Source organism: Ambystoma mexicanum, chromosome 11 (assembly GCF_040938575.1).
Source record: "Ambystoma mexicanum isolate Mex_15411 chromosome 11, UKY_AmexF1_1, whole genome shotgun sequence".
Taxonomy (NCBI): domain Eukaryota; kingdom Metazoa; phylum Chordata; class Amphibia; order Caudata; family Ambystomatidae; genus Ambystoma; species Ambystoma mexicanum.
In genome coordinates, this window is record NC_090934.1 from 1,290,957,704 (window position 1) to 1,290,977,015 (window position 19,312).

General features: G+C 45.7%; 1 protein-coding gene across 6 annotated transcripts in view; it reads right to left on the reverse strand.

Moving 5' to 3' along the window:
• Positions 1-19,312, reverse strand: part of DTWD1 (DTW domain containing 1) — a 152,033-nt gene that overhangs the window by 45,328 nt on the left and 87,393 nt on the right. For 2 of the 6 annotated variants that reach the window (XM_069624778.1, XM_069624779.1), the window contains exons 2-4: positions 18,510-18,771; positions 16,491-16,634; positions 13,842-14,139 (exon numbers count right to left, since the gene is read on the reverse strand). In XM_069624778.1, coding sequence (XP_069480879.1) covers positions 13,842-14,139; positions 16,491-16,634; positions 18,510-18,771 — 704 coding nt within the window. Of the gene's footprint in view, positions 1-13,841; positions 14,140-16,490; positions 16,635-18,509; positions 18,775-19,312 lie in introns of all 6 variants that reach the window. The other 4 variants (XM_069624777.1, XM_069624782.1, XM_069624781.1 and 1 more) reach the window with 3 other exon arrangements.

The window sequence follows — 19,312 nt, forward strand, 5'->3', positions numbered from 1 at the left end:
GGAATTACCATGGCAAAATTAACACTTACTTTGGTTTTGGCACTGCCAAAATCCCCATGGAGTGCTGTGGACTCCAAAAATGGGGATTTACATCGTCCTTTCAAACACTTGTAATCCCGTGGTAAGCACACAGGACCGAGTGGCGGCAACGGTAAATGAGTATGCTGAATTACCGCCAAACTTGCAATGAAGCCCAATGTGGTGTTGTCTTTCTTTGCATGCACATGCTCCGATAGAGATGGAACCACATAAATGGTCTAATTCTTCTTGGGAAGTTGATCTCCCACTTTACGGTACACAGGGCTCCATCTATTTTCCTCTTTATATTCGGATCTGGTAATCACCGTGGCAGTTTCCCCAAAAGCATCACTTACCCCTCCCTCTTCTACCGCTCTGCCAACCATGATATAGGGCCTCATTACGGGACCAGCATTAACCATGCCTGTGAAGCCGGCAGGTTGCTGCCGGACCGACCCGTAAATATTTACCGGCGCCTGACTTCCCGGTAACACCGGGAGATTACAACCCCTGCGGCTGGGAAGTCAGTTGCCGGTAAAATGTTGTTCCCCATTCCTATAGAATCCCATAGGACTCTATGGGAGTGGGGACCATGGAAGCACCGGCAACGTTAACAACAATCCCGGTGCTTCCATGAAACTCTGCGGGAGGGTGCAGTTCCGCCCGGAAGGTCTGACCTGCGGGCAGAAGGGCACCCACCAGGCAAAGTTGTAGTGTGCCAGTCCGGAAACAACAGTGCTGGTAAGCTTACTGGCACTGTTTCCGGACCGGCAAGCTTGTAATGAAGCCCATAGAAATATACGTTACCACGCACACCCCCTAAAAATGCAGTGAAAAATGCAGGGAACGGCAGTTTCAATAAATACGGTGAACACCAGCAGTGATTTGGGTCTGGTGCTGTGCATTAAGGCCAAGACTCCCCATAAAGAAACAGAGTAACAGGATGACATGTGTCTAGAACCTTCTATCACTTGCCCAGCCGACGTGAGATGTTTGGACCGGTGGCATGAGCAGCGCCTTCCACGAATAGGACCACTGCTCCAGGTGGTACCTGTTTTGTAGTCAACCCATCTGATATTAAGCGTATTTCATCCTTGGGCATCACTAGCTACAAAGAAAGTTTGGATGACTAGAAAAAACGACAGATATTTACTTGCCGAAAAAATATGCTAACCGGGAAGGAGAACTGCCTATCTGCATAACCCACACTTCCCAAAAAAGGGAGAGAAATCATCTGAGCTCAAACACTGGTGTCCAGCGTGCTGGCAGAAGCGGACGAAATGCACGGAGCTGCGCTATCGACCTGAGCTCAGTACAGGACCAGTACACGATACAACGTGAACTTTGATCTAGCCTAGAAACTTGAATGACCCTGGCTGCTGTAGAGAAGGTATTATTCCATGTACCCCACGTATTTACTTTGGAAATACTTCTTAGACATGTCTTGCCAAAAAGGTACCTTGTACTGAATTGTATTGCACGTTAGCAGCAGCCGGTCAGACCAAGGACAACCCTGCTGTGGAGCTTAAAGGACTCCATATGCGGCATTGGCCTTAAACGGTGTGGCACTTGGCCTAAGTGCATGCGAAGCTCGCCTGGGAAGGTAGTGGAGCCTGTGCACACAGACAGATCGCGGATGAAAACCACATGCCCCCAGTATTAGGAGCTGGGGCCCTGCAAGGGAGGTCAGGCAAAGACAGAAGAAAATGTACAGAAAATACAAAATAATTCTATTTCATTTCCAGACTGAGAGTGTGCATTGGAAATGGATAAGAAGTAATAATTTGTAGCAGGTTTAACTGCTGGCACCAAGAACCGTGATACCCTTTCCTGTGTGGGCGAGGCCTCTGGACGCACACTCCCCGCACCGGGGAGATGACATGACTTATTTAGCATAACAGGAATTCTGGCAAAGACCCGACATCCCAGATGAGATCAGGATTTAATCGGCCGCACACCTCCACACATCCACTAGGGGAAATTTGAGCTGCATGTATCTTGCCTTCAGAGGTGTACGAATGGGGCACATTATTGATAGCCCGGGAATCCGGCATTTCTAGAGGAAGGAGCGTTATTTTCAACGGCAATCAGCGAGACCTCAGTCCATTCAGTATAATGCAAAGTATGTGCCCGCCCCTAAAAAACAGCTCTCTCTCTGCGGGCCACGATCTGCTTGAAAATAGAGTATCAGGCCCATCAGCCAGGGCAGCGCACCCCCGAGTCTACAATCTCCTCAGAAAGTGAATGCAGCCCACATTACGCTACAGAGGGCACGCACGGATCCTTCAGGTGGCCAACAGTAATACTAGCCAAATACACTTATAGATCCTGGTTCAGGAGGAACAAGGTCCTTGGGCAAACCCCCTGAAGCTGTGGAAATTAGTTTTACTATTAACACAAGGGTATTTTTTAAAGAACAACTGATATTGTATATTTGACATTAGATTATTTGTTTTAGGGAGAAGTGTTTATTGTTGCTACCTGTGGTTTTTACTTCTGTGATGTATGAATCGTGTTCTTAATGGGTTTTAATCACTTCTTTTTTTTAAACTTGCATTTTATTAAATTGAAATGTATTACATTGCTGTGTTTTTACCGGTATGGCCTTTGCCGAATAAAAGGTATTAAACAACAATACTACCCTTATGTTTATAAACCACATACACCAGAGTTCATTTATTTTTTATTTTATTGTTCATTTAGAACGCGCTTAATATCAGCAAGTGGTTTCCAAGCACGAGATCAGGATTCGAACCTGTGTTGCGCCGCGTTACCTTTCTTCCAAGACAAATGCATTGCCCTCAAGCTATCCTTCCTCCCCAGTTCAGGGCGACTATTCTAAAAACTTCCACAATGACCATTTTACACGGATAGTGATTATCATGTATGCTCACAGATCCAGTCTCAAGCATGCCGGCAGTCTTTTTAATCAGCAAGAAAGTAATTCTTTATTATTTTGCCCCTTCCTTTTTTTGCCATACTATTTTTAGTTTGGGCTATTACGTGGCAGAGTCATTTATAAGCCAAAACTTTTGCATCAGAGTACAGCTAGGGAGAAATGGCATACGAAGAGGGACATTAAACTTGTCGGTGTTCTTTGGTTATTTGGCCACCCATTGACTGCCCATGGCCAAGCTAATCCCTATGGCCATTCCCACCCAGTTCCTACGCCTTCCTGCCTAAAAACACTGATGCATGGGAACTCTTTGAGCTCGCTTTATTCAAGCCTCGCCATCAAACTTTGCACTCCATGTGCCTGCCAATGTTTTCTCAAAGCAGTCTCCTGCGAGTTAATGACTTGCTGCTCTAAACAGGCTGCTGGTATAATAAAATGTCTAAACCAAGTCTGCCTTCAGCCACTCGATTTATAAGCACTATGTGTGTCCTTCACCAAAGTCTGGTTAAAAAAAGGCATTGGCAAAGCCAACCATTTTGGTTTGTATGTAAGTATCAGGCATTTGCCAGGCACTGCTATTAGCTGCCCAGGTACTCGCACCATTTTGCACAAGCAACCATCAATGGCCAGTTAATACCACTACGGCAGTGTCTGGCAAGTGAATTTCCCATGCATACACAAAAGCCCAAATTGTTGGCATTGCCAATGCTCGATTTTTGGCTTGAAAAATGAAACATGAACTGTTCATTTTGTGCTGAAAAATAGACATAGGGATGCTGCAGCACAGATAGTATGACGTCACCCAACAAACGTATGGAGAATGTCCTACCCGACCTGTCAATTGCCCTTGTTTGCAGCTGGTTGTGTGAACTGCTCTTGAGTGCAAGCACTCTTCTATGGGACTACAGCCGTCTGTATCATTGATGGAAGAGGCGGGTAGGTCAAATGACCTCTGGTACAGTGCTATAGATCAGTAGGGTTTATTAAAGCGCATGCTCTGACTTATGGAAAATATCCACCCGAATGCTGAAAGCTGCATGTGCCCTTAATTGATATCTGCCTTGCCGTTCATCTCTACATCTATGAAGGCTTTTTTGTCGGCCCCGTCTCGGAGGCTGGGAGGTACTTTGATGGGAAGGTGGCACCATGTCATGGGGTGTTAAGAATAACGATTCCTAACGCATGTGTCAAACAAGCTACTGATTCTTCGGTTTCCAGTCTAATTATCATTTTCAAATGATCGTTTTACCAGTAGATCTTTAAACATGTGATTCTTTGTCACCAGCTTGTTTTCCTGCACTTGCAAGCTACCACCAGTCTAATAACATGAATGAGGTTTCATTGTACCTCACCAAGGAGCTATGGCTCCATTATCCCGAAATCCATGTACTTTTTTATTCCCGGGACTAGCAAAATCATCGACTGCCTAAAGAATGGTCACCTATCGGACAGCGGCACCAGGAAGCATGCCAAGACCACATATTTTTGTTCAAGGGTTCATTAATGATTATATATAGAGGGTGAACCAAACATCAAAACAAGGATAGCTCACTCTGGGTAGTCGTCTTCCCTGATGGTTGTTACTGCTGGGCCCCCTCCACACTTCAGCCAAACTCCTAGTCCTTAGGGCACCCGAGAACTTATGCCACCTACTCTAGTGTTGCATGCTCAAATGGTTGCATAACCCTCCGATTCCTCATCAGCTGAAGTCCCTGGGAGTTTGCACTATCTGTTTCCTCCCTGGCAATGCAGGCTCGTAGGGTCCCTGAACCCTATTTTGGCCTCGTTTCTAGGTGTAGGCTTTCCGAGGTCTCATACCCCTGGGCTACTACTATTGTTCTTGAAAGTCCTGAGCGGCATGCTTCTTGAACATAGCTGGCAGGAAGAGCTAGAGAGGGGTCCCTTGAGCACCCACAACAAAGCTGGGAGACCAGTCCATTCTCCTCTGTAAACTGTCTGTACTCTTCCCTGATCCTGTCTCATTCCTTCTCCAACATCTGGGCCTACCTTTGACCGACCTGGCCAGCCAAAACCTGCAAACCCTGGCCCTCCTTTGGTTGGTTCCTCCAGTTTCTAAACTTCCTTAACCTTCTTTCCACCTCATCTGTACCAATCTCCCCTGAGGCCACTTGTTGTTCAAACTCACGTCTAGAGTCTGAAGTTATCGTCCCCACCCTTTCACTCCTATTCTATTCACCCCCTCTCCCCTTCTTCCACTTATTATCATCAAATTTCTCCTTCCCTCAGTTATCACCACCCCTCTTTCGGTCTCACTCCAGATTTTGTCTTCTCCCTCCTCTCCTCTGTTATTCCCTCCTACTTCAGTCTTTACCTCCCCTCGCCTTTCCTCGTGTTACAGCCTCCTATCACTCTACTCCAGTTTTTACCAACTCCCATCTCATCTTTGATGTTGCCTCCTCCTTCCACTACACTCCATGTTTTACCTCCTCCATCCTTTCCACTGATGTTATTACCCCTCTCGTCCTCTCTATTCCTTCAGCTTTCACCACATATTCCTGCTCTTTGCTGCCTCCTATCCAGTTGTCTCTGCTCCTTCCACGTCCTGTGCTTCCTGCCTTCACCAAAAACGAGCCTCCATCTCCTGCAACTCACACTTGCAGCTGGGGCGATTCTGCTTATACGGAGGAAGGACAGCCCAGGGCCAATGCGTTTGTCTTGGAAGCAAGACAACACGGGGCAACATAGGTTCAAATCCCGATCCCGCACTTAGAAACCACTCGCTGGTATTAAGCGCATTATAAATGAATAATGTAAATAAAAATAAATAAGAGCTTTCCCTCCTTCCCTTGGGTGCCAAGCCCACTAAAGGCCTACATTTGTGAATGGTTAGGGGGTGAGGACTGTGATTGGCTGTGGGCCTTGACTTCCTGTGGGCCAGAGTGAGGATGTGGGGGCCAGCATAACTAACTAGACACTTGTGGCCATTTTGGAAGCCTTTTGTATTTGTAATCTGTCAGGGAGAGTGGTCTGCCCTGGGGCATGCCTGTGGCTAGGGAAGGTTATTTTTGAATGTTTAGGAGTGTTTACCTTTTCATATATCCCTCATGCACTTTAAATTGGACTCTCATGTTCAAGGATTTACAGGCTTTTCTCACCAAGGGCAGGTCTGATGACCCAGACAAGCCTGTGAATCTCACAATCATGCAAACCGTGTACATACTGTGCTCTGTGACTTGTAAACTAAGTCCTTCTCCATGCTGTTTAGGGCTAATGGTGGGTTGTTCTGTGAGATTGATCTAATGGAGGGGCCGAATAACAATTGGTTCGCATTAGGGAAGGGTTACGGTAGCCCAATGTGACCATCTCCTGCCATGCATGCGGCCCAGATGGTGGGAGAGTGCCCCATAGGTCGTCCTCATTCAGCCCAATGGCCCACTATTCCACCTCTCCAGTAAACTATGCAGTGACATTTTCACAGCACATATTTCTGGGATGAGAAAATGCCATATGCTATGAGATCATGATTACCAAAGGATTTACCATGAATGTGCATTACCCTTGTCCTAGCTTCAAACACTAGGCTGGGCACCCTGTGTTGAACAATAAGTGAAAAATAGGGGCTTGCAGTTTTAAAACAGTCCTCTCTTTTTCACAACAGATCAAAGTTGTTGTAAAAAGCACCAACATCCAGCTAGTGCTGCTAATGGAGTTCCTCCAACTTCTACAAACGGAACATCACATCAGAAGCACCACTGCCTTGGCGTTGAGAGGTTGGCATCACAGAAGGAGACATTGACAACAGATTAAATATAATGAAAATACTTGTATTAACTTACATGTCAGGATGATACAAGGTCTAACTTGCCCTATGCTAAGGTGGGATTTCCCTACCCAACGAAACTAAGGATAGTCTGTGTCCGTAAGTTCAACTTAAAAGTCTGCATGTGGCCAAAACCTAGTAACATCATTAATCATCAGCTTCTTCTCCTTAAATATCAAAATATTCACCACAATGTTCAAGTTACCTTCTCTTGGATTTAAGGCTATATAGTTCCACATCTTTTTAAAGTGTCAGGATACCCTTCCCCAAGTTTAATACAGTTTCTTAGCAGCAAGTCTCAGGGTTCCCTTCCCAAGTTCAATACAGCTTCTTGGCAGTAGGTCTCAGGGTTTCCTTCCTCAAGTTCAATGTCAGAGATGTCACAAAAATAAGTATCTCGAAGCTTTGTCTTTGAGCTCAGTTCTAACAATTCTTCACAGCTCAGGGCTTCCTTCCCCAAGCCTTGTATGCATCAATTGTAGTCTTCCTCTTGACACAATAGCAGGTTTCTTTGTAAGTATATTGTGGATCTCTGGTGTCGGAGTAGTCGATGGACATCACCGTCCACCCACTACAGGTCACGTAACCCGGAGCCTTGAGTTCTCTTTGTATCGGGTCAATTAGGGATTCTCTGGTCTTGGTGCAGTTGTTGGACCAGACGATCCACCCATTACAAGTCACACAACCAGGAATCTTGAATTCCCTCTGAGCAGTTCAAATATTCAATAAACGTGTAGTTTCTCAAGGGCAGCTTTAAAGGCAATCTGTTTCTCAGACTCGATTTCAACTCTGCAGTTAGAGTTCTTCATTTACTTTTAGTTTGTTATTTTCTTTCAGTACATGATTAAACATCAGCTTAATATTAGCAGGTTTCATTTTTCATTCAGTTTGTTATACAAGATTAGTAGATTTGCTGGTTTCATTCAATTCGGTATTCAATATTAGCAGTGTTGCTATTTTCCATTTAGTTTGGTATTCAATATTAACAACTTTGTTGGTTTCATTCAATTCAGTATTCAATATTGCAGTTTATGCTTTTTCGTGCCAGTCGCCTTTCGCGCCTTCATTTAACTTTATTGTTCCACTTGTAATGCCAATATTTATTCCCTCCGCGCTGTTTGCAACCTGTGTAGACCACCCAGAGCACCCTGGTTTCTGGGTAGCTTTCTAAGCACTCACTGGTGTTAAGAGTCTTCCTCCAGCAGTTCTCTCTGACCACTGCTTCAGCTTCTGCGAGCCCCGCTCGCATAGGGACAGGAGTTCAGTGGGCGTCAGCAAGCTCATTGCCTATGCGAGGCTGGATGCAGCGCTCCTGGCATTTGTGCCTTGCCGCAGTTCCTTTTGCTCCCACTTCAGGCTGGAGGCTTCCTTCATCAAGAGAGGCGCTTTGCTTAGTTTGGGGTTATCTGCCGGCGTCTCGTCTTGAGTTCCACCATGGCTGCCTCTGGATCCCCTGGTTTTCAAAGTAATCTCCATTTAAGTTCCCCAGATCTCTCTCTCTCTCTCTCTCTCTCTTGCTTTTGCATGTGTTGGCCTTTTATACACCCATGGCCCTTCAAAGGGTTGCAGGTGTTTTCCATCAATTTTGCCTGACTCTGATTAAAGGCCCATGTCTGACCTTCATACCCTTCATGTATATTTTTTTGTCCCAGTACCCAAGTGGTGAAAGTGAATGGGGTTCATTACTCAGTTGCTTCTTCCTCGTCTCAGTACCAGAGTGGGGAGTGTGTTTATTGTTCATTACTCTTAGCTGTCTCTTCCTTGTCTCAGTACCAGAGTGAGGAGAGTGTGTGCCAAGACAGTAAAGAAGGGGAGTTGACCTAAAATAACCCATAAAGATCGGTGGAAGGCTAAATTGGCTGACATTAGGATAAGGGGGATACCATGTCTCGGCTGAAGGCATCCCACTCTCAATCCCCAAGGTCCCTCCACCCAGGTGATCCTCCCTCGCTTGTCCACCCCCAGGGTCAGGATTCAAAAGGGATGGCCTTTCCCTGGCCACCTGCATAGAGGATCCCAGGGGAGAAGGAGTGAGAATACCCCCAGGTTTCTCACAGAGTGTACACAAATAAATCCAGACACTCCAAAGAATCCCAAAGCAAGTGCCAAACTATGTCTTCACTTAAGTCAATCTGCATCATCCTGGAACATCCCAACTGGTGGCTGAAGGAACCAAGAATCAAGCATAAAATTAAGTCCATCCATTGAGCCCTTTAGGGGACTGTTCCAGAAACCTACCATTTCACACTATTTGAAGGTCAGGCAAGGTTTCACCAAAGGAAATACGAGGGAGAATCAAAAGGGTGCAAGGATTGCCGACTTTTGAACTTCCTGAACCTCAAAACAGTGAAACCTTCTGGATATCCGTGATTTGTTTGATAACAAAATGCCTGAAGGAGAAAACAACGCAAGTTACTGGTCTGAAAATAACTTTCGGTTTTGCCTTCCGCTGACATTTCCGAAAACCTGCTCCCCTCTGACTGCAGCCACCTTACTTACATTCGGGCGGCACACCTATGTGCCGCCGCCTCTGTCATCCCACTGTGGTGCGGTTCCGCTCACTTCCGTGCCGTGGAACCAGTAGCGCAGGGTCCCATTTTTTGTTTGTTTCTTTATGTCATTGGTCGCGGGGGACACCCCGGCAGCCACCAACACGATTGCAGTGCACAAGGGTGCGGGGAACACACCCGCCATCGCCGCTCCCCTTGTTCACTGTAATCGCAGCAAATGGTAGAAGTATTTGACATTTTAGGCTGTACGTAATTTTCATACAACCGAAATTCGAACACATCTACCATTTGTTGTTTTTTTCTGCGTTTTTTACGGATTCCAAACCTGCCCACTCTCCAGACCTTCAAGAGAGTCTGACGACCTGTTTCACAGAGTCATTTTACTCCACTCATCCATTGACAAGATTAGCCCTCGCCACAAAAGAGGACTTGGTACAAGTGCTTTTCTCTTGCTCACTGTCATTTGGATGCTTCAGTACTTATAGCATGTTTCTCACAATACCTGGGACTTCATTCTCTCACAATCTCTTATGAACGCATTGACACACTCACTATGTAACACTGAATGCAGCGTCAGAGCCATTTCTCTCCCACTGGCTTTGATACATCTTTGATAGTACCTCCATTAGCCTTCACCCTGATCTTTTCTTTCTGTGTGATGTCATTGCTGAAAGTTCAGAAGGTATGTGCCCAAGACAAAACGAGTGGGTAACTGTGGCATCACTGTAACTCTCAATGAGTTTTGCCAGCCTTCTACCTCCAGTTCAGAGATATGTTTTCGGATTCTCATGCACACAAGTGATTCCCACCATGGATCTCTCTAAATACTCCTGCTGTTCCACGAACGCTGGAACCACGGTGGTTTGTCTCTTGCAAAACACTGTCTATTGCCGCGGAGGACAGTCACGTCTTTACAGCTCTAACAGGACCTCTCATGGATTTTCTGATAGGTTCTCCAACCGCTCCTGCGTTCTAAGCAACCATCTCTCTCTGATACCACACACAGCTTGGAGTTCTCTCCAGGGTCCCTATGCAACCGATAACTCCCTTTGATATGGGAATTTGCAGGGCATCAACCTGAGATGCACGGGAGACTGAACAAAGGTGGGATTGTTCACAAGTGATTTATTTAAACAGAAATCAAATGTACAGGAACTAAGTCTCTCACACTGTGTTCTAGATCACCTCCCACAGTGGATTTCTGGGTTTCCCCAAACCTCTTCCTCATACTTAATTCCTCAAAGGTGATCAGTCTCCGTTAGTAGCAGAGGTTCCTGAACCCACTGTTGACACAGCCAGAGTGTCTCAGTTGGTGTTGAGGGGGGCCAAAGGGTAGAGATCTTCCACAGCCAGTCCTTGGTCTCTCCTAAACTCTCAGCTTTGCTCACCATGTGGTCTCAAGGTTTCTTCCCTACTGCACTGTCTACTACTCCTCTGTTCTCCCCATCATCATCTCATCATTCTACTCCCCACTTTAATCCGTCTTGGACCAGCTTGGCCTTTGTGTACATTTCTGTGCTTATTAACTAAGGGGTTAATCACTCTGCCCACTGAAGGTTTGTGCTTTTCCTCCTCTACTGATATTGTCACCACTTCCTCTGACGCACCACCTCTCCCTGCCTTGATGTTACTACCTCCTCCTGATCCTACCACTGCCTCCTTCCCTAATGTTATAATCTCCTCCATCTCCGATTATATTACCTCCTCCTTCTGTGATGTCCTCACCTCCTCCTCCCATGATTTCACCACCACCTCCTTCCTTGCTGTTACCACCACCCCCTTTCCTGCTGTCATCACTTCTTCATCTGATCTCATCACCTCCTTCCTTGATGTCTCCCCCTTCTTGCCTCCAGCACCACCACACCACTCCTCCCTATTGCACTCCAATATTGCCCGTCGGGCTTTCCATATCCTACTATAACCCACACTACCTGACTGGAACTGTGGGTTTCTATACTGGGAGATCTCCTTCCCCTGGGTGGTTCTCGCACAGGAGGTCCTGTGCCGATAGTAGTTCGGGCTGTGAATGACCAGCCTCTCTCTGGGGCACCTGTAGTTGCTTTAGGCTTAAAGGGCTGGTCCAAGTCCATATTGGGGCCACACACTATGTTGGATCTTACTTCCTTACATCTGATTTTCTCAGGTGTTGTCTGGGCTATGCAGAGATCTTTGGCGCTCACATTATGTCGTCTACCTGCTGGGAACACCTCACGTTAGCATAAAGGGTATTCAGGTTCATCGGGTGCATGCAGAATATGCACTATTACGTCTCTGGTAGGAGAATTGCCTGCTGCAGTACACTGTATTGGAGAGTTTCTCTTCTACACTCAGTTGTCCATGTTCAGTAAGTCCCCAACATGCCCCACTGTTTTCGCAGAACATTTGGAAAAATGCTGTTCGATGTCTACGGCGAGGTTTTAATATTCTGTCACAAGCTCTGTACCCAGGACAATCACAGGGGTACACTTTTCTTTGCAGAAAAAGATTCTCTTTCATGGACCTTGAATTTGGGTCTGTCTAGAAGGAGCTTCGGGGTTTGTCCTTTGGGACACAGGCGTCTCCATGATCTCCCAACTAGTTTGGGATGGGACAGGATTGTTAGGACGGTGTTGCTCTGGTGGATTAGAGGACTGTTTAAGAGTTTGCTACAGAGAGTGATGCCATGCACTGTGGTTGTCCCATGCCATGCAACCGGGTCCAAGATAGGGTGACCAGGGGATCTGCCCCATTCCACCCCTGCGCCCAACATTCACTAGCTCGGATGGCACCTGGCCCAGAGTCATCATCTTGGTGGTCCCAAGAGCCAGATGGTACTTCATCAAACTATATATTGGCATATCCCTACAAAGCAGCATTTACAAAGCAATGCAGTCTTCATTATCTCAGTCATTCAAATGGATCAGAGAGGGTTAATTCAACAAGAAGGGGGGCAAGTGGGAGAGATGACCAATACTTGGACCCTTGCATCTGGAAACACTGCACATCACTTTGCTCCTCTGCTTCCTAATGATGATGGCAATTCTTCACATTCCAAAATCCTTATGGATTTAGGTCCTTCACTTAAACTATGCCACATAAGCATACACATAGAATGGGAACTTTGTTTCCAGAGTTTAAATACAATTGTTTTGAAAAGGAATGGTGGTAACGAAGGTGCTGTCAAACCGGACTATATGGTTCATTTAAAATTGTTTAAGGCTGTGTACGTTGTCGTATGAAATGTCTCAGTTGAATAAATGTTTGATAGACTGACATCTTTTGAGAAATGCTTCCTACCAACAAGTAAATGGAACTCTCCCGTTTTAAATGTAATACACATCTGTATCACTGAAGCAGCAGACATTATATAGTTGTCCACATCAATTATATAAATCGAGATTCTAATCGGATTCAATTCTGTATTTTTGATCCATAAATACAGTACAACACCCAGAAAAATCCTAACCTATAATGAAGGCCCTGAAAAAGGCTGAGTCAATGGCTCTGACAGCCGAAACTTAAGTAGCCATTAAACTGGTTAAATCAATGGTACTATCAATGTGGATTAAAGCGGCTGACAGTAGCAGAGCCAAAACGAACTTTAAATGTATCGGATGAGTTCTACAACCAGATTGGACCTTTTCTTTTCCCTTACCGACACTGCTCAGTTTCTGTGACTTTTATTGGATTAATTATTTGTTTGTTTAAAACACCTATGGGTTATCAATTAGTTTAGCTCAAGCTTGGTGACTGAAATTGGTGTTGTAATATTTGTTTTTTGTGGATCACGATTCTTGTTAAGTGTATAAAGCTTATGAACCTTTTACAATAAACAATGCATATATTTTTTAACGGTGTGTTCAAACAGAAGTTTGTATATATTTATTGAACATTTGTACGGCGCCTATACAGCAGAAAGTGTTTCCAGGTGCCACAAGACAAGAGGCGGGTGGGAAGACGGGAGAAAATAACAATGGTCCTGCGCCTTGTGACATTCGGATCGTGCAAGCGCAGTAAATAGAAGTGCAGGGGGTGGGGGCTGATTGGGGCAAGGGAAGGGATAGGTAGAGGGGCTGAGGGAGAGGTGCTGAGGGAGGCGGCCCCAGGACTGAGCTAATGCTAAGGTGAGCCAAGGGGGGCAAGTCTCTGGGGAAAAACCGGGGCGGGGGGAGGGGGGAAGAGTCATTAGTGCAGGGATGGGGCAGAGCAGCCTCAAGGCTAGTCAGGGAAGCGTGCCCATAGGAAAGTGCTGGTAAATGAGTGTGGGCGAAGAATGGGACACAGGCAACCAGTCGCAGCATCAGGTGGAGACTAACAAGGGAGTGGGGGGAGGAGGAGAATATTTACGCTTTTCATTATTATTTGTTATGTCTTTATTAGTACATACCTTGAGATTGCCTTTTTTTAATACTACATTAGCTACCCATGGACTCTCGGGCCCTGATCAATGGGTCACGCTCCTCTTTCTTGTAGGCTGAAATGCAATACACAACTGCATCACTGAAGCAGCAGACATTGTCAACTAAAGGTCCATTAGGGGTCGTGTTACAATAGTCCACTGGATTAAAGATAAAGATTTCTGTATATACAGTGATTTTTCAGATGGAAGAAAGACAGGATCTATTCCATGTGACTGTTAGTAATTATGTCTCTTTACCTTGAAGTCGCTCATCAGAAATGATCTTGTTTGTTTGGTTCCAGGTACTGTCAATAAATACAACTTTCTTCAACTGGGTTTTCCTTTTCACAGGTTCGGAGTCTTTACTAGAAGCAATCTGCTTATTTCCATTTGTGGTTCCCTCTATGTGAAAGTCACATTTTTGTTGCTTGACTGGGGGCTCCCCAGCCGATTTATCATCTTGTGTAGAGCAGAAACTTCTCTTGGCATTCTTTTGAAGAAACGGAACACTATCTGCAACCGAAACTGAACCCGGACCTGGAAAGACTAACACGATCTACAAAAGAAGGACGACAAAAATAAAAGAAATTCAACGGTTAACTGACTTCACAAACCACTTCTCCTCCACAGATGGTCCGACAGCGTAAAGGCAAAACAAATCATCCACACAAGAAACACACGAGATTCTTGTCCTACACTCTTATATCTGCCTGCAGAAGAAGAGGGGGGTAGAGGCAACGAAGAGTCAAATCTGGTGATGGAGGTAGGTCTTTCCTTTCCTGCATTCACTTTGCCATACATTAATTTCGACTTCAACATATCTTTACTTATCCCGTCTTTCACTTCTCCTAGCGTACACTGTCACTACAGGGGAGTCCCCCAGCATCCCATTCTTTTCTACCCCGTAACCCCGCCCCCCTCTTCGGCCCCCTCCAACACCCCGTGACATATGCACCTTCCTTAGGGTAAAGGTGAAAAATCATTGAAAACTCTGCAAAGCAAACTTCCTGCTGGATGTCATGCACCCGCACCAATTTAGATCAGATTCACTGCGCAGAGCAGTAAGAACAGCTAGAAATCGCCTCCATACATTTCCCCGTTCTGTGCAACACATCTTTTGACCTTTAGCAGCATACCAAAACTGTCTTGCACAGAGAGCTACAGGCGAGGGATCAATAGAAATACCATACAGATGACACTTTCCTTTTATTTTGTAGCAAACAAAAACAGGGATTAGGTTTTGACTGGGCTCACTGGGTGTTTTATTTTGGCGGGGGGGGGGGTTTGGGGGGGAGCACAAATGAGTTTGGTGTTCTCATACAACAGGGGTCCTCAGTCTATCCTCTCTCACCTAGATCACCTCAGTCTTCTTGGTGGAAAACAGCCACTGACCGCAACTAGGATTTTGAGTGTCTTGTAGTTCTTTCGTGGCCTTTTGTGTGCCCTCCTCGGTCTTTGCTAAATTCGTCCAGATCTGGCATTGATCCATTCAACCTCTCCTAAAAATGTACCCCCAACCTGGTACTCTTAAGCCTTTGATGGGGAAATGGTTTCGGGCAACTATACAAATGGCAAGACCCACAGCCAATGTACAATCTTTCTTAGGACTGAGGATTTGGAGACTGTCTCTCACTCCCTTCCCATTTCTCCTTCCACCTCTCTCTCGCTCTACCCTTGTCTCTTCCTTTTCTTTTTTCCTTTCCCCTGCTTCTCTTGTTCTCCTCAGCTCCCTTCGCCTCCTATCCAGCCTTTCTCCTCTTCTCCTTTCCTCAGTCCTTGCTCTTTGCCCCCACATCGCCTCTCCCCTACTGTCTCTCTTCCTCCTCTTCCCCTCCATGTCGGTCCACAGAATCTCTCTTCTATTATCTCTCTCTTCTACCTCCTCCACTTCTCCATCTCTGTGCTTGTTTCTCTTATCCATCTCTCCTATGCCTCCCTCTCTCCTCCTCTTTCTCCTCACCTCTCCACCACACTCTACTCGCAGTTGCAACTCTGCCCACTGACTCCTAACTCGCACACTACCCTCTGCTGCATTCATGAATAGATCAGTGGGGTTGGGTTGTGTAAATGTTTGACTATGATCAGCTTTCTAAGCGTGTCCTTTGATGGAATACGGCCTGTGATCACTACTGATTCCTAAACTGGTATACATTGGTCAGTGGACCACCCCAGGTCTCCGCTAGCTGACGTTTAAAAACAAAAAATAAAACATGCGTCTGCTATCTTGGAATCATCTGCCAGTGGCCTGCACTCCTCTAACTCTCATTGAAGACCACTGCTTTTTATAGCCTTAATCTCTGTTCCATATAAGGGAGCCAGAAGTTTTCCTTGAGGGGTGTGCTGATGAAATGATGGCTTCCTGACAACCAAGTTTCTCCAAAGGCACCACTCGGGTCATGGACGCCCACAGCGACAAGTCTGTGACTGGTTTGCTTCTCTATTCTCTGTGCTTTCATAATGTGCCTATTTTTCCCCGGCAGCCACAGATAGATCACATTATTAATAATGATCCTACGCATTAGGCTACGAGATCTGAGGAATCCTCCATATACCCATGTGGGCCTGCATTACGGAGCGGGTGGTTGCCCCAAGTATTTGAAAAAAATGCAACAGGAACTATAAGGGGGGCAGTGGCCAACAAACAAAAAAAGAATCTGATTAGCCAATTATTTCAATACCACTGTGATACGTGTACTTCCGGGGCTGGTGCAAGAATTCCATGCATGCCCAAGAAAAGATCCATTTTAGCAACCCCTCCTTTACAATGGGGGCAAGGACCACAATGGCGCCCCTCTGCTGCTGGAGCCATGGGCAACTGCTAAAACTGTCTCATCTGAGCACTTTCCCCGCTACTCGTCACCCCCTTGGCAAGAAGCCGCAAATCCGGAAATACGCAAACGCACTTACTTCATGCAGTTGGTCTTCGTATTCTGGAATGCAAGGGTACGTGTAAATGGTGACGTCCTCTCCTGCAAGAAGCTTTGCGTGGGCGGCGGTGCTCTTCCCGTCCGTCTCATTGGGGTGCTTAATGATGTCAATCTTCAACGGAAGCTGCAAGGACAGAGGGTTGCGCAAAGTCAGAAATCCCCTTTTTTCGCAGCAGGAGGAAAAAAGCAAGGTTTTTCTTTTCCACTTGTGGGCAATTTGTGTGAGACATGCGTCAGCACGGTTTGAATTATCCAAATAAGAGTTTGGAAATGGTAGCTTCCACTTTTACGAGATTTCCTGACAGGGAAAGCATGGGTTTCCAAACGCAATTTGCGCAGAGAAACGCGAAGTTGCCAGAGGGAATATTTCCCGCCTCCCCCCGTAACGGCAAAGGCCTCCAGCAATGGAAACGTGCAGAACACATCAAGCTTTTATGTGGGTAGACCTCCAAAAACATATAAAGCCAATATAACTATAAATCAAATTAATAATGCGCTTGTAGTGCAGGTGTTGTGAAATAGGAAAATACACAAACCATTGTTCCTTAAGCTTACACAACATGTCCTTGAAGCAATCTAGGCGATTACCAGAAACCGCATAAGTGTAATTATTGTGTGCATTCGAATTCACTTCCACATTAGAACAAGTTTCCAAACTTGGTGTACTGCAGACCACGTGTACCGCAAAATGTCCTTTAAGTGGCCCAAGCAGTCATTGTGGAGAACCACAATAGTAAAATGAAATGTCTTAAATGTCATGTTCTGAAGCCTTTAAACTTGACGCAATGCCGAGGCAGGCATTTGTTTTCAGCCAAACACTGGAGAGTGTAATGAGTGAGGCACGATCATCCGCGTCCAACCATGAAGAAACCATGGATAACCTTGGTTTGCCAATGACTTGTATATACGCCAAACACTGGAGAGTGTAATGAGTGAGGCACGATCATCCGCGTCCAACCATGAAGAAACCATGGATAACCGTGGTTTGCCAATGACTTGTATATACGCCAAACACTGGGGAGTGTAATGAGCGAGGCACGATCATCCGCGTCCAACCATGAAGAAACCATGGATAACCGTGGTTTGCCAATGACTTGTATACACGCCAAACACTGGGGAGTGTAATGAGCGAGGCACGATCATCCGCGTCCAACCATGAAGAAACCATGGATAACCGTGGTTTGCCAATGACTTGTATACACGCCAAACACTGGAGAGTGTAATGAGTGAGGCACGATCATCCGCGTCCACCCATGAAGAAACCATGGATAACCGTGGTTTGCCAATGACTTGTATATACACCAAACACTGGGGAGTGTAATGAGCGAGGCACGATCATCCGCGTCCAACCATGAAGAAACCATGGATAACCGTGGTTTGCCAATGACTTGTATATACCGTTATTAATCTTCAGGGAACGCTAGCACCTTCAATCAGAAACACTCTACTTAAGGAACAACAGCAAGGTTCGAAATTGAGGGGAGCGGAGAGCGATTTAGCAAACACGCCTATGTGAATTTAACTGTGCGTTTGGGACAAGCTATAAACAAACATTAGGACACATTTATACAAGACTTAAAGCATAAGGGATCCCAAGTAATGGACACATGATAAGATTGCCTCTTATGAAGAAGTTAGATTTGTAATGGCTCCTTGTTGACCATTGGTAGCTTCTAGTCACTGGTTAGTATTGGATGCAAAGGAGCTGCTTTTACAATCTTAATTGTGATCCATGATCAGTAAGGGGAGCAATGCTGCTTCCAGCTGCTCTACAATTGTAGGGTAGTGGAATACAGTTCAGGCATCAACCTGCTGGGGAAAAGCGGGTAGGAACATGAGGAGGGGGCAGGACATAAGAACAGTACAGATATTTACAGCATATGCAAAACAATTGTAGAACAACACTGATGCATGAATCTGGTTCAGATGATTTGAGCACAATCTGCTCCCATATTTATGATGGGATTGCGCAATGGGTGCTTTTGTTGCGACCACCAACCTTCACTCTTGGAATCTCATCTATTGGGACCGCTTCCACTGGCACGTAACATGTGTAACAGTAGAACATCCGTGAGCCGCTGCATTTTGGGCACTTGGACCTTCCGCCTTGCTGGGCCTTCTCAAGCACGTCTTGGGACGCTAGCTGCAAGTTTTGGAGGGGATCTTCTTCACCCAACCCAAACATCTGTGGATTTCTTGCTGTTCCCGAGTTGCTTATTTTATCTCCCATTCTTGTGACATCTTTTATTCTGGCAGTCTCCCTGCTCATAAAAGGAACACAGGGGTTGTTATGCTACAGTAGGCACAATTGCACACAGTACAATAGTATTTTGTTTTTTAAGCCGTTGTTCAGTGTAAGGAACTGGACCAAGGGGTCATGCTCCACAAACTGGACTCGGAGGGTGTGATAAGAAGCTCGTTATTAGTAGCACAGGTCAAACGCCAAAGCGTTCTCTATCAGGGATGTCAGGAGATGTAGTAAACAATAGATGCAATTCACATCAATAAGGATTTAAAAACAGGAGTAATGGTAAACTAGCATGGGCAAAGTCAGCAGTTTTGGCTTTTGTGTAAGCATGGAATCCACAATTGTAATAGACAGTGCCATAAAGGTACGTCCTGGCCATAAGAAGGCAATAGCTGTCAAATAGTTATGGTACTTGGGAATATTGTGGAAGTGCCTAGTAAATGCCTATGGAAGACACAAAACGAATCATTTCGCCAATGCTTGTTTTTAGCAAGAATTCAGTGCAAGGACACTCACACTGCTTATGTAACAAGTCGGTCAATGTACAATTGGTT